This window comes from Pyrus communis, chromosome 6 (assembly GCF_963583255.1).
Source record: "Pyrus communis chromosome 6, drPyrComm1.1, whole genome shotgun sequence".
NCBI lineage: Eukaryota > Viridiplantae > Streptophyta > Magnoliopsida > Rosales > Rosaceae > Pyrus > Pyrus communis.
In genome coordinates, this window is record NC_084808.1 from 18075739 (window position 1) to 18090249 (window position 14511).

General features: G+C 39.2%; 2 protein-coding genes across 3 annotated transcripts; both read left to right on the forward strand.

Moving 5' to 3' along the window:
• The first annotated feature begins 1124 nt into the window (after positions 1–1124).
• Positions 1125–1797, forward strand: LOC137737257 (small ribosomal subunit protein uS9-like). Its single transcript, XM_068476690.1, has one exon. It carries the CDS (start codon positions 1202–1204, stop codon positions 1637–1639), a length of 438 nt encoding a protein of 145 aa, XP_068332791.1. The 5' UTR covers positions 1125–1201; the 3' UTR covers positions 1640–1797.
• An 8860-nt stretch (positions 1798–10657) lies between these two features.
• Positions 10658–14207, forward strand: LOC137736518 (RAN GTPase-activating protein 2-like). Of its 2 annotated transcripts, none has more exons than XM_068475778.1 (2): positions 10658–10826; positions 12171–14207. In XM_068475778.1, exon 2 carries the CDS (start codon positions 12182–12184, stop codon positions 13811–13813), a length of 1632 nt encoding a protein of 543 aa, XP_068331879.1. In that variant the 5' UTR covers positions 10658–10826; positions 12171–12181; the 3' UTR covers positions 13814–14207. The 2 variants fall into 2 exon arrangements, with proteins under 2 accessions (XP_068331879.1, XP_068331880.1); XM_068475779.1 differs by lacking the exon at positions 10658–10826 and adding an exon at positions 11284–11401.
• The last annotated feature ends 304 nt before the right edge of the window (positions 14208–14511 follow it).

Sequence of the window (14511 nt, forward strand, 5' to 3'; positions counted from 1 at the left end):
GCTTATGATCGTTTTATTTTTTGGGTTCTTCAACCCTTACCGTTCCATCAGTTGATTTTTTGAGCCTTTGATGATTTTATTTATGTTCTTCAAGAGACTTTTGAATGAAAGTTTTACACCTCATGTTTTAGGACATAATTGTTGTAATCAGGCAAAATTTGTAGCCAAGGGATAGTCCGAGGAGAGCTCAACTACATTACTACATTACCACTTAATATTACGGTCTAATGATATTTCTTTTCATTTATAAATGAAAGGTATTACGTTGAATTCTTACCAGAGGCAAATTCGAACCAAATTATTGTGGTCATCCCATTGTAAGGTTTATCCCACTTCCAATTATAAATAATATCAAATGTATTAAGAAAAATATTACTACATTTAGAGCCGGCTCAAATGCAAGGCAAACAAGTCATATGTTTTCGGGCTCACTTTTTATTTTTTATTTTTTATTTTTTTTTAAATGTCTTTAGCCTTCCAGAACTCATATTTTTTTATTTCCCTTACTGTACATATGTATCTTTTTCTTATTCATCGTATTCTCAACGAAAGAGAGAAGGAAAAAAAAATTCAATTATTTTCCTTAATTTAATCTAATGTGCTTCAAATTCTTATTGTTTTTTAGATGGTTAGTAGATTGGATTGGAAATTGTAGTCTTTGTCCTTAATTTGCATTGAGAAGGCCCCATCTATATATCATCGAGGAGTGAGTGATTGCAGACGCTTACCATATATCATTCAAAATACTTAAGTATTACTTAATATTAATGAAAGATTGAAAGTCAATCATTAAACTTTTTACTTACAAGTAAAAAAAAAATATCAATATATCGTCGTATTAGTAAGTAGTGGCAATGAACATGGAACTTCAGAACATTTAATCATTCGAATTCTATACAGTGCCCTAAAGTGTGCATAGATCTTAATCATTCGAATTTTTACATTCTAACACAAAGTATGGGCCTCTACCATGGGCCGGACCGAAACAATGTAATGGCATGGTCCAAAAAAAGCCCATTTTCCACCGGATGGGTAACCATCGTACTGTTGTTTAACAGAACAATCTCAGCCGTCCAATCCACCCTAAACCCTAAACCCTCTCTCATATAACATTTCCTCCCACACTCTGTCTCGCCGCGCGCACAGACACACAGAGCCCCTCGAAAACCCTGAAGGAGACCCAAACCCCAGAGCACCAACCATGGCGGCCCCAGCTATCGAGTCCGTACAATGCTTCGGGCGGAAGAAGACGGCGGTGGCAGTGACCTACTGCAAGCGCGGACGCGGCCTGATCAAGATCAACGGCTGCCCAATCGAGCTCGTCGAGCCGGAGATCCTCCGATTCAAGGCCTACGAGCCGATCCTGCTGCTCGGACGACAGCGCTTCGCCGGCGTGGACATGAGGATCCGAGTGAAAGGCGGAGGCCACACCTCCCAGATCTACGCGATCCGCCAGAGCATTGCGAAGGCCCTCGTGGCGTTTTACCAGAAGTACGTGGACGAGCAAAGCAAGAAGGAGATCAAGGACATCCTGATCAGGTACGACAGGACTCTGCTGGTGGCTGACCCGAGGCGCTGCGAGCCCAAGAAGTTCGGCGGTCGCGGTGCCAGATCCAGGTTCCAGAAGTCGTACCGTTAAGAGGATTGCCTCTTTTCAGTTTATGTTATTTACTATCTCGATCGGTGTTTTGTTTGAATTCCTAGTTTGAGTTTTTGGTGCGGATTTTGAAAGTGTTTTGGTGAGACCTTGTTCTGGATATTTTATGCTTAGTTTTAATTTGATGCTGTTTTGAAGAATGATTGAATCAAATCCGTTGGAGTTTTGATAGCATGTGCCTAATCAAGTTGTTCTGAAATTTCTGATCAATCTTCATTGGACCTTTTTACTACTTGTTAGCAATATTTAGTCTCCTGCACTGGAATTCGATGAACAACTGGGTCACGCACGCAAGCCCAAAGTTGCCCAGCTCTTCCCCCTTCTCCTGCACCAACCTCCCTTGCCTCACCCCCATCATCCCCAAACCTGCCTCAACCCCAATCCGCCCAAACACCTCCACCCAACATTATAACCCACTGGCCGATGTACCTCTGTGAAGAGCGAGCATCCCAGTCGATCGAGTGTGCAGATTTCCAAACCAATCTTTTCCCCTTGACTTGAATAGCAGAATTCAATTAGCAACAGTTTTCTGTGCACAAAAGATGTAGAGGGAACAGGGCATTCCTTTATTCATCCCTCATTTTACAATGCTAATGACCGCTTTGCCAAAACATGAAATACATTTCACTCTGCAAACAATGGCTGAAAATTCGTTTAACCAATTCAACTACAACTTTCGATCACTTGTAAACACAAAATTTGCAATCAGAACCCAATCCATGTGGACGATATCCCCTCTCGATCATAGCATGTGTCCTTTAGATCACTGAAACCCCCTTTCGTTTCTTACACAAACAATTGATTGCCTTTTGATACGTAATGTGCAGGAGTTTGGTGCAATGAAATAGGGTTTACGCCTCCTAGAACTCTATTAGGATCTCACTTTGCCCTATTAATTTAAAAGTTGCTACTTCACTGCTTGAAACTTAAAATTCATTCTACTTCAACTTAAAACTTAATTTTAATATTTTTGTAAAAACATGTGAAACCCACCCTTTTCCTCTCTCCCCTCTCTCACATCCGATCTCTCTCTCCTATCTCTCTCTCTCATATCCCTTCTTTCTCTCCTCTCTTTCTCTCTTCTTTCTTCCTCCATTCTTTCAGCTTCATCTTTCCCAGAAATTTAAATCAGCTAAGAGAAAAGAAAAAAATTTCACCACTCCCCTCCCCAGAAAAAAGAATAAATTTTGGACCAAAAAAAACCCAGTTTTTATTTTTTTTATTTTTCATTTTTTTATAGGCGGGTCTGTTGGGTCTGGGGATGGGGTCGAATTTGGGGATCTGGAAGAAATGAGGTAGAAGGCCGAGATACAGTTGTCGAAGTAGAGGTAGAAGATGTTGTCGGCAAGGGCGAAGTAGAGGGAGTGTCTAGAGAGTGAAGTCGGAATCTTGGTGCCAGCGGGGAGGGATTTGAGGTTTTGAGGTTTTGGATTGGGGAAGATGGATGAGAGTGATGGGTTTATAGGGGGTGGGTTCAGTGGTAGGGATTTGGTGGAAGAGGAGGAGGGGAAGAGCTCCATGAGAGGGAGGTGCAGATCGACAAGGGCATTGGAACAGATCAGAAGAAAGGGGGAGAAAGAGAGCAAATTATAGGGTGGTTCCCACATTTTTTATAATAATATTTAAATCATTTATCTTTAATTTATTAATATTTAATTAATATTTTTATCCAATTGGACAAGAGAATGGGTTCCACTCCAAGCCATGTCAGCATTTAACAGAAAAATTAACAAACAAACTGACGGAGGTCTGACATTGCAATAAATTCGTAAGATGAGGTATGATATTGTAATTTTAAAAGTATGAGATATGAGATCGTGGTTTGACTCATAGTTGAGGTAGGTTTGTGTAATTTATCCTAAATTATAGTTGTTGAGGATTTCCAAATTTATTGAAATTTCTAGATCGAGAAGGGGGGGGGAGAGAGAGAGAGAGAGAGAGAGATTATGGTTCGAGAGGATTCCTAAAGAATGGGCATTAAATTTGTTGAAATTTCCAAATCAAGAGGAGATAGAGATTATGGTTGAGAGCTTTGAGATTTGAGAACCTAGAAAAAGGCTCTGGGTTGGAGAAGAAGATGAGGAACCAAACGGAGAGTTAAGGTGATAAGGAAAACAGAATCGACAAGAGAAGGAGATGAGCACAACGGAAAGGAGATGAGCACAACGGAGCCGGCGAGAGAAAGAGATGAGGAGAATGACGGCATCAGGGGACGACGAGGAAGGTGAGAGAGAACCTAGTTTGCACAAGATAGAGACGAAAGAGAACCGACTAATAATACGCCCCTTTTGGACAGTTTTCTTAGGCAGGTGTACGCTGTATAAAAGTAAGTGGATTGGACTAAATTAATTTGGTCCAATTTAATATGAGAGGGCGCCAAACGAGCGGGTCTGTATTATTAGTCATATCTGATTCCTTATACGACACGCCAAATAAGGCCTTAAAAGTTAAACTCTTTATTGATTTTCTGCCGCCTTATAGTTTAACGTCAATTCTCATGCTCACATTATAAAATATTATGTCAAAAGCATGAGGTGGTAGATAATATATAGAGAGTCTCACTTTTGAGAGGGTCCCCTTAGCATTTCTCCTTTTTCTTTAGACAAAACACATGCATATCCAAGTGCCGACATGAGCACCAATCTTATTTCTAAGCCCCTTTTGGAGAAAACTAATTTGGAAACCTACTTCTTTTATTACCAATTTAGTATACAAAAATTAATATCTTACATCAATCTCTTTTAGACCATCTCCAAGGAGATATCAAAGTATAAATATAAGAAAGCTCATGTGACAAATATGGGTTTTGGGTTGAAAAGTACATAAACAAATATGTTCATGATTGGCCCAAAGCAAACACTATGACAACCCATCCCAAAATATGGAATATTTTATCCTTGATAGTGTGGAATTACTTTTGTGCCCTTGAATGTTGAGTTGTGATGGTGTAAATGAGCTTAGGTTTTGGACCAATTCATTTTCTTCCTAAGTATTTGGACCTAATTGGAACTTAAGATTTTGTTTGTTTTGTTTGGTTGCCCAAACTTGGACCACACACACCCACACACATACGTTGACCTCTCTCTCTCTCTTCCTCTCGATCCTTCTTCCATTTTCTGTACAACCCATATGGTCATTCCCTCAACCCACCTCATCACTCACGGATCGGGGTTGTGGATGTTATTTTTGCGCTTCTTTTAAGCTCAGGAGTCGAGCTATAGCTTTGGTTGGAAGTGAGGATTTTGGAAAACCGAGAATCCATATTCTCCGGTGATGTGCTTTACTTTTATAGCGTAATCGTGGATGTTTTAAGGTGTTTTAAGGCTTGAGGAAGTCTCTAACCAACTCCATAAGGATCCTAGGTAAATTTTGGAGTGATTTTGGACGTCGGAATACTTGAGTCCATTAAGTTGCAGGGTTGGCCGGTTTTCACGAAATTTCTCGGCGAGATTCCATTGGTTTTAGGTCTCCAAAGTGGTAAGATCTTACTCTCCTAGTTGAGAGCTTCATTTTGGTGAAAATTTCATGAATTTTGGTTGAGAAATGGATGAGATATTGAAGTTCTAAGATTTTCCAGAAACCGACGATAGCATCGGTGGCCAGCGCTAGACTCCGGCAAATTAACGAAGAAGGAGAAGAATATTCTATCAATTTTGACGGAATATGCTAACAGCGTCAGGTAAATTAAACGGTATATTCCATTATTTAACGGAACATTCCCTAACACCATTTTGGAATCCGTCAGTGTGCCAGGCACGTGCCTGCGCATGGGCGGCGCATATGACCGTGCCTTGGTCGGCGCGTGGGAACTTAGAATTTTTTTTCTAAAAGTGAGACTCAAGAGGACGAACACAGTCAAGTGAGACTCAAGAGTTACGACCCAATCACATACCAGTGAGTGGGCTTTTGGTTTTCTATATAAGTATATATATGCTTTACGTTTTTTTTCCCCTAGAAAACGTGTTTTAAATGACGTTATATTTTGGAATTGCCATGACAAATGTGTTATGCTTAGAATATGCATTTAGTACTTACATATGTTATGGTTGATGCTGCGGATGCTTAGGTAAGTTCCAGGTGAGTTGTAGATTGTGGATATGAGTTGCATGGTTATAATTATATTTGATGCATTTAGAGCTCATAAACCTGCACCCCGGTGTTAGTGCTTCTGCATGTGGCCAGGGCACAATCCATCACGTAATGTTCACCTCCCGCCCCGCACGCTCACCTTGGATCCAAGTTAGGTGCACAGTCCTGTTGTACAGAGCACAATAGGAGGTTCTGACTCGTAGGTGACCCGCGATTATTCGCATAGTCTTCATATGATCGTAACACTTGAGCGTACTTATTTACACTCAGTCCTATCATATAGACCACAATAGGTGGTTCCGCTATAATATCTCATATTTTAAAATTGACAATGCCATACCTTATCTTTAGAATTTGTTCCAATGTTATACCTCCATTAATTTGTCTGTGAATTTCTCAGTTAAATGTTGACATGGCTTGATCCGAGACCCAGTTCCTTACCTAGATGGATTCCACGTGGCACCACATCTAATGTTTTCCCGCCAAATGGCATCCACGTAAGAAAAAATATTTGATTTTTTTTTTTTTTTTGGTAATTTGAAGTTTGCTTTCCCTCCAAAAAGTGAGAAAAATGTGATCTAACATTTTAAGCACATATTATCATCCTTAACCTCAAATTTGAAAAATCTCACCCAAAAATAATGATATAACCATAACAAAACTAGTGTATTCAAGCACAAACTACTCATCATTTCCAAAGAAAAATATGAAATAGACCAAATTATGCATAAAACCTGCTTAATTATCCAAAAATTCATAAACCTATTAAAAAAACTAATTGAATTCATCTAGCATCTCCAACCAACATTACAAAACCTACTAAATTCATAAAAACATGCTACATCATCTATTCAATTCACAAAAGACCTACTGGATGCATAACTTTGCAATTCCTTTACAAAAAACAACCATCTGTGCAAAAAACTAGTGACTGGATTGCTTGGTATTTCTGTGCTTGGTGCTTTTGGATGATTCAGTTATTGGTTTGCTTGGTCTTTCTCTGCTTGGTGCTTCTAGGTGATTCAACTACTGATTGTGATGCCTAAATCCAAAGTTCATTAAGAGACAAAGCAAGCTTTTTAACTAAATCCAAATGTTTTACAACTAAAGAAATGGTTAAAGTTTCTTTGTTTTCCTTGTCCTCTTTTTAGGTGCAATTTCAGCTGAATTTGTTGATGGTAATTGTCCTTGAATTTTGGCTTCCTCCAACTTCTTCTTGATTTTAGGACAGAGATCTCCAACTTTTTTCACCATTATATACATTCTCATATGAATTCTCTTCATCAAGAGCGTGTGAATAAGGAGTGGCATGGTGACAATAGGTTTTTGTCTTGGCACAAGTATGACAGCATTGAAACTTTCACAGCGATCGTTCAACAACATGTCACACTTGGGATATGTTTCAAAATAGGACTTGCTCCAATGATGTGCAGGTTTCTTCACTAACCAATTGTAGGCCTTTTCATCCAGCTTCTTCATATCCTCCATTACTTTTTTGAAGTGGGGAACTATTGTTGTTCTGGCTATTGACCATAAAGCATCCTTCAAAATTTTCCCTTTCAACAAATTTCTGAAGTTGGTATACAAATATCCCACACAAAATCTGTTGTGGGAATTAAAGAGGACTTTTTGAAAAGCCGAAATTAACCCCTTTTGCTTATCACTGATAAATGTCCATCCCTGTTAATTGAGAATCCCAACATCAACGACCAGTAACTCTAAGAACCAAATCCAACTAGACTTATTCTCCATTTCTACCATTGCATACGCTATAACCCATGTTTCATCATTTGGGACAATGCCAACAGCATAAAGTAGCCGACCTCCATGTACACTCTTTAAATCCTATCAATGGTCTACACCCTGACTTAAACCCCTCTTTGTAAGCCCCCAAGCACACATATATCATTTGGAACCTCTGCTTATCCAACTTCACCTTCACTATACTTCCACAATTAGTCTTCTTCACTTATTCAGCAAAATCCCACAACTTTGTGTATTGCTCTGCATGTTTTCCCTCAATGATCTTCAAAGCCATATCTAAAACCCTGTAAGCCTTCCTCTTTGTACAACCGTGATTCCACTCTGATTTAACAGTTGCTAAAAGGGAATCCACATGCCATATGGGATTAAATTTTATCATGTCCATGTAAAAATCCGTCAGCAAAGGGGACTTCAAGTTCTTGTTTGCCCAAGTTCTCCCACATGTATGTTCATCAAGTATGGTCTTGATCTGTATGTTGTTTGAACCATACATTTTTCCAGCATAACATTTCCCAGGGCAGTTTTTTTGCACACTTGGCTATGACTTTCAACTTCTCATTCCTAGGAAAATGGATTCCCTCATATCCATTCACTAGGGACTACATGATGACAGCTCGCTTGAATTGCACATAATCCCAGAAAACAAGCCCTAGTGTAAGAATGAGATTCTTCATGTATGTTTTCTCATTGAACTATGGAAATCGCTCATGTTTTTTGCCTCATTCATCTTCAGAGTGTACACTTTCCAGGACATCAGAGTTATAGTCTGGATCATCAACCACATTTTGTTCCAGAGTTGTATCAAATTCTTCTTCCTTTTGCTCTTTTTCTCTTTCCCAGCTTTGCTCATATTGCCTTGCACTTCTTTGCTCAAAATCCCTTTTATATGTTTACTCAAAGTTCCCTTATTTTCTGTGCTCAGATTCCCTTGCATTTTCTTCCACAATACCATCAAACTTGGAAAACACTGGGTTATCAACATCACTCCTATATTCACTCTCTTCAAACTCACTATCATCTTCTTCAACAGCTTATTCATTCTTTTCTTCAATATTCCCCTCAAAACTAATAGGTACATCAAAGAAGACTTCAACGTCCCCCTCTTCTACATCCCTTTCTCCTACCTTAGTATCCTCTTCTTCTACCTCAATATCCTCTTCTCATACCTTAGCCATAGATTTCCCCTTGTTCTCTTCTGGCCCTTCACCATTTTTCTCTTTCTGACCATTCCCAGAATCATCATTTCTCTTTCCTACCTCAGTCACACATGTTTACGTGAGATGTGCAACAATCATCCACTTCTGGCCCTTCAATAGCTAGCAAGCCCCTATATCTTATTGGTTTAAGTGGTGTTGGCCCAACATCCCCCTCTGAACTACTTATCTTCTCAATTACCAATTTACTTGGACCACTAACTTCCATGGACTTCAGAAATTGCCCTTGGGTAACGGCTTCTTCTGTCGTCAATTCTTCGATGTACATCTCAATCCCTTTATCTTTTGGAACAAAATTGCACATCGCCTGAACATCGAAATCACTTTGAATCGGCTTCAAACCATTGGAAAGGTACATGTTGGGAATCTTGTAATAGTAGTTCATGAAGCACTCACTGTATCGAACTACCTCCACCATATCATTTATCACCGGCAGTGACATGAGGTCTTTATCACAGTTATTTATATATGTCACTTTTCCCCCAACTTAGAGGTCATAACTTATCTCTCCACCATGATGCAATTCAATAGAGAATAATTCTGGATATACTGAAATTCATAAAAACAAACCCTAATTAAAAGCCAACAACAAACAAAAGCAATTGCATTTTAACCTAATCAGAAGCCACCAAAAACCAATGCACAAGAATAAACAAAGCAATAAAGCAACAAGAACAAACAAAGTAATAAAGCAACAAACCACCTTATTCGACACACTATATGCAAACAGCCAAAGCACATTAACCATTTCTCGATAAGAAAGCAACAAACCACAACAAACCACCTTATCTTGATAAGAATAAACAAAGCAATAAAGCAACAAACCATGTTATATCGACAAGAATAAACAAAGCAACAAACCCATTATCCAACAACTCAGTAACCATTTTGAATTAAGAAAGCATAAAACCACCTTTTTAAATGAGAATAAACAAAGCTACAAACCCATTATCCGACACCTCAGGAATCATTTCGAATTAACAAAACATAAATCCACCTTTTCAAACAAGAATAAACAAAGCTTCAAACCCTTTATCCAACACCTCGGGTACCATTTCGAATTCACAAAGTATAAATCCACATTTTCAAACAAGAATAAACAAAACCCACATTCAACTCATTCCAATAAATAAGTTCAGTATGCATTTGGAATCATCAAAAGCACAAAAAAGCCTTATAATAGGTAGGTGTTGTTTCGTTGGAATCCTTGCGCACGTACCACCCCATGTCGAATCCTTCGATTTTTCTTCGAAGCCATTTGGAACCCAAATGAAACCCCCTTCCAACACCAACGAAGTCAAGGAAGCGAGTCGACAAGATGATTTAGGGATTTTCGCTGAATTTCTAATTTGATTGTTCGATATTTGAAACCGCTGGTATGAGAACTAGGGTTAAAGGTTCTTTTTTTTTTTTTTTTTTTTTTTTTTTTTTTTGGAATTGAGAATGGAATTAGATCGATAGGGTTTGGATGTACCGAGGGGAAAAACAATTCGAATGGCACAATTTACAATGTACTCTTACTTTTTAAATTTTAATTTTAATGGAATATCCACATGACATCCGGTGAGAAAAGCCACATGTATTGAGAATCTCACGTGGATGCCATTTGGTGGGAAAACATTGGGTGTGGTGCCACGTGGAATCCATCTGGGCGAGGAACTGGGTCTCGGATCAAGTCACGTCAGCATTTAACTAAAAAATTCACAGACAAACTAATGGAGGTATAACATTGGAACAAATTCTAAAGATGAGGTATAACATTGTCAATTTTAAAAAATGAGGTACGATAGTATCGTTCGACTCATAGTTAAGGTAGTTTTGTGTAATTTTCTCAATTCAGTTTTGGAACGGTACCCTGTTCGGATAAGGTCACATTGCTATTTTCCTTTCCAAACATCGAAAGTGGCCGCCGGAAACGCACATGATAATTGACGCAATGTTCCCCCAAGTATAAATACAAAAAACCTACACGCACTCTGCTGCCCTTAATTTCAGTTTTTCCCTCCACTCTCTTTTCCCTCACTGCTTTCTTCCATTTCTGAGTTCCGTTTGAATCTCAGATAAGTCCCAAAGTACGCAGAAATCCGGAGTGGAAAAGAAAGGTACCCATCTCTTTTTCTTCGACTTTTGCTTCGTTTTTACCTCTTTTTCCAGTTTTAGGGTAACTTTTTGTGCTTGATAATCTGGCTTTAATTTGAAATCTTTGAAGGTGTTAAACCCCATATGGTTTTGTTTCATTGATTATCTGTTCTGGGTTGTTTTGTGTTTTGCTTGGTGGGTTCAGATTCATTTGGGTTTATATTTGATTTCGAGTTGATTAATTTTTTATTAGTTGCAGATCATATTGACTGCAGAAGTTTGAATCTTTGTGGGTTTTTTATAATGGTAGTTTTTGGGTACCTTGACATTTACCTAATAAATAAGTTCATGACATTGGTCATTTGACAATTTTATCTTTAGTTTAGGAGAATGGGGTTGGTTCAATGAGATGAGCCAAATTTAAGAATCTGATTTTTTTTTTTTTTTTTTTGTCTTAATATGTGTGAGTGTGCGTTGGTGATAAGAACCGAGAGAATGAACGAGATGGTTTGCAGTGGAATCAACCCCATGGTTGGGGACGGAAGGGATGCAAAATGTTGGATCTGTTATGAATTGGATAGTTGAGCAGCCCAGTGAGGTTATCTCTTTGGTTTTTCTGAGAGAGCATATCTGTTGCGAATGTGCTGTACTGACCGCTTTAATTTTTTATGATCCTTAAAGATGGACTGTTGTAGGGTGAAAAGTTATCCAAAAATAATGGAAGGGTAATTTTCCGCATGGTGATTCTTTAATTGTATGATAAAATTTCCAATGTTTTAGATTATAAGAAGCGAAAGTCACTGCTTCACTCTATCGTTTTCATTTGTTGATGATACCTTTTACCAAATGGAACTGTGAAATTTCCTCTAACCTCTTTTTGATTGCTAGAAAGGGGGGAAAGAGAAGAAACTTGATTGGTAATAAAGGGCAACATAGCATATTGGGAATCTATATATATGGGGAAACAATTGCTTCAAAGTTAAAAATGAAGGAATTGCATGATAGTAGTTTAGAAGGTTTTAGTTTAGTGCTTTTAATTTTGTTTACGTTACAAATTTTCTCCTCCCCGGAAGACGAAGAGAAGTTTTGTTGCATCGTTGTTATTTTCTATATTCCAAGTTTCTTCACAGTTTCTACTTTCTAGGTCAACAGTTATAATCGTGCATATATTAACTTAATTTTTTCTGTTGTCAAGAATTATGTTGGGTAAAGGATGTTTCTGATGTTATAAGAGTTTTATCTCATATCCTGAAACGTTCATTTGGTAAATTCATGATGGTTATCATTTAATATTTTGGAACTTTATATGTATGGCATAAGTAGGCTGCTTATCACTTTATTAAAGTGTTTATGATTGCCATTTGTAGGTTTTGTTGCAATGGATGCCACAACTCTGAATTCAGAACGCCGTCCATTTTCAATTAAACTATGGCCTCCTAGCCAAAATACAAGGAAAGTGCTTGTGGAGCGGATGATAAACAATCTTAGCTCTAAATCCCTTTTCACTGAGAAGTATGGCTGTCTGAGTAAGGAAGAGGCTGAGGAAAATGCAAAACGAATTGAGGATGTCGCTTTTGCTACTGCAGATCAAAACTATGAAAATGAACCAGATGGGGATGGAAGTTCTGCAGTGCAGCTTTATGCCCGGGAATGCAGTAAGCTCCTGCTGGAAGTTCTTAAAAAGGGACCTAGAAGCAAGGAGGACGGCGAGGTGACATCTGGTACCACACCCACTGAGACTTTGTTTGATATATCGAAAGGCCAACGGGCTTTTATTGAGGCTGAGGAAGCTGAGGAGCTTTTGAAGCCACTGAAGGAGCCAGGGAACACTTACACCAAAATATGCTTCAGCAATAGAAGCTTTGGTCTTGGAGCAGCCCGTGTTGCTGAGCCCATATTGGTTTCTCTTAAGAACCAGTTGAAAGAAGTTGACCTCTCAGATTTTATAGCAGGAAGACCGGAGGCAGAAGCTCTTGAAGTCATGAATATATTTGCAGCTGCCTTAGAAGGTAGTATCTTGAAGTATCTGAATCTCTCCAACAATGCCTTGGGTGAGAAAGGTGTTCGGGCTTTTGGGGCACTCCTGAAATCACAAAGTTACTTGGAGGAACTCTATTTGATGAATGATGGCATTTCAGAAGAAGCTGCTCGAGCAGTTTGTGAGTTGATTCCTTCTACAGAGAAGCTTAGAGTCCTCCATTTTCATAATAATATGACAGGAGATGAAGGGGCAATTGCTATTGCTGAGGTTGTCAAGCGTTCTCCCCTTTTGGAGAATTTCCGTTGCTCCTCCACGAGGGTAGGCTCCGAGGGAGGAGTTGCCTTATCTGAAGCACTTGGGACTTGTACCCATTTGGAAAAGCTGGACTTGCGGGACAACATGTTTGGTGTAGAAGGTGGAGTCGCATTGAGTAAAGCTCTTTCCAAGCATAACAATTTGACAGAGATTTACCTTAGTTACTTGAACCTAGAAGACGAGGGCGCAGTTGTAATTGCCAATGTTCTCAAGGAATCAGCCCCTGCACTCGAAGTCTTTGACATTGCTGGAAATGACATAACAGCTAAAGCTGCTCCTGCCATAGCAGCTTGTATAACAGCTAAACCACATCTGGCCAAGCTGAATTTGGGTGAGAATAGCCTTAAGGATGAAGGCACTATTCAGATCAGCAAGGTGTTGGAAGGCCATGCTGAGTTGCAGGAAGTTGATTTCAACACCAACCAAATCAGAAGAGCAGGGGCTCGTGCGTTGGCACATGCTGTGGTTCAGAAGCCCAGTTTTAAGCTGCTCAACATCAATGCAAATTTCATTTCTGATGAAGGAATTGACGAGCTGAAGGATGCATTCAGGAAATCTCCCGACGCGCTTGGATCTTTGGACGAGAATGACCCTGAAGGAGAAGACGACGATGACGAAGATGAAGATGACGACAAAGAATCTGGAGAGGGCAAAGGCAGTGAGGATGAATTGGAATCCAAACTGAAAAACCTTGAAGTTGGCCAAGAGGAATAGAGGTCCTCTCTCGTATGTCTAGGTGTTTTTCTCTTTCCTGATTAGGTTTCGCAGAGTTAATACCCTCTTTAACATCAATTACTGGTGAGGGTATTTGCAGCTTTTAGGAAGACTATTGAATCTTATTATGCATCAGTTGGCACCAGCCGTTTCTTAAAGCTGTGTGATGACGGGTGTTCGTAGAATTGGGTTTAATTGTTTCTTTTATTGTCATGTTAGTCGGTTTATCTTTCTTTGTTTCAAACCTTAGGAGTGCAGTAAGCATCACCCCTGTTGTTGTGATAGATGTGGCTTTAGTAGATTTCGGATGTTTGCTATGTATGACTATGAGGGTTATTCTGGATATTATTTTGTGAGATGCAGCAAAAGCATTGCTGCTGGTGTTAGAATAGAATATGTCGTTCCGGTTTCATCGGATGTTCCCTAGAGGGACGTTAGAAGGAAATGTGTGATATTACTGACTGTTAAATGACGTGATTTGATGATTCTGATTTGGCTTTGTTCCATGAGTGAAAAGGCTCTGTTCTCTGAGAGTCTTTTACTCATGGAACACAGCCTCGATGCGCCTCCAAGGTTGTTCTTGCCCTCATTGTGTCTGCTGGTCGTTGTAGATTGGCAAATCTCTAGACGCAGGCCTTTACTGTTCGATAGAATTGTTCGCTCGTTTGGGACTACTATTGGAAGCACTTTTTCTCTAA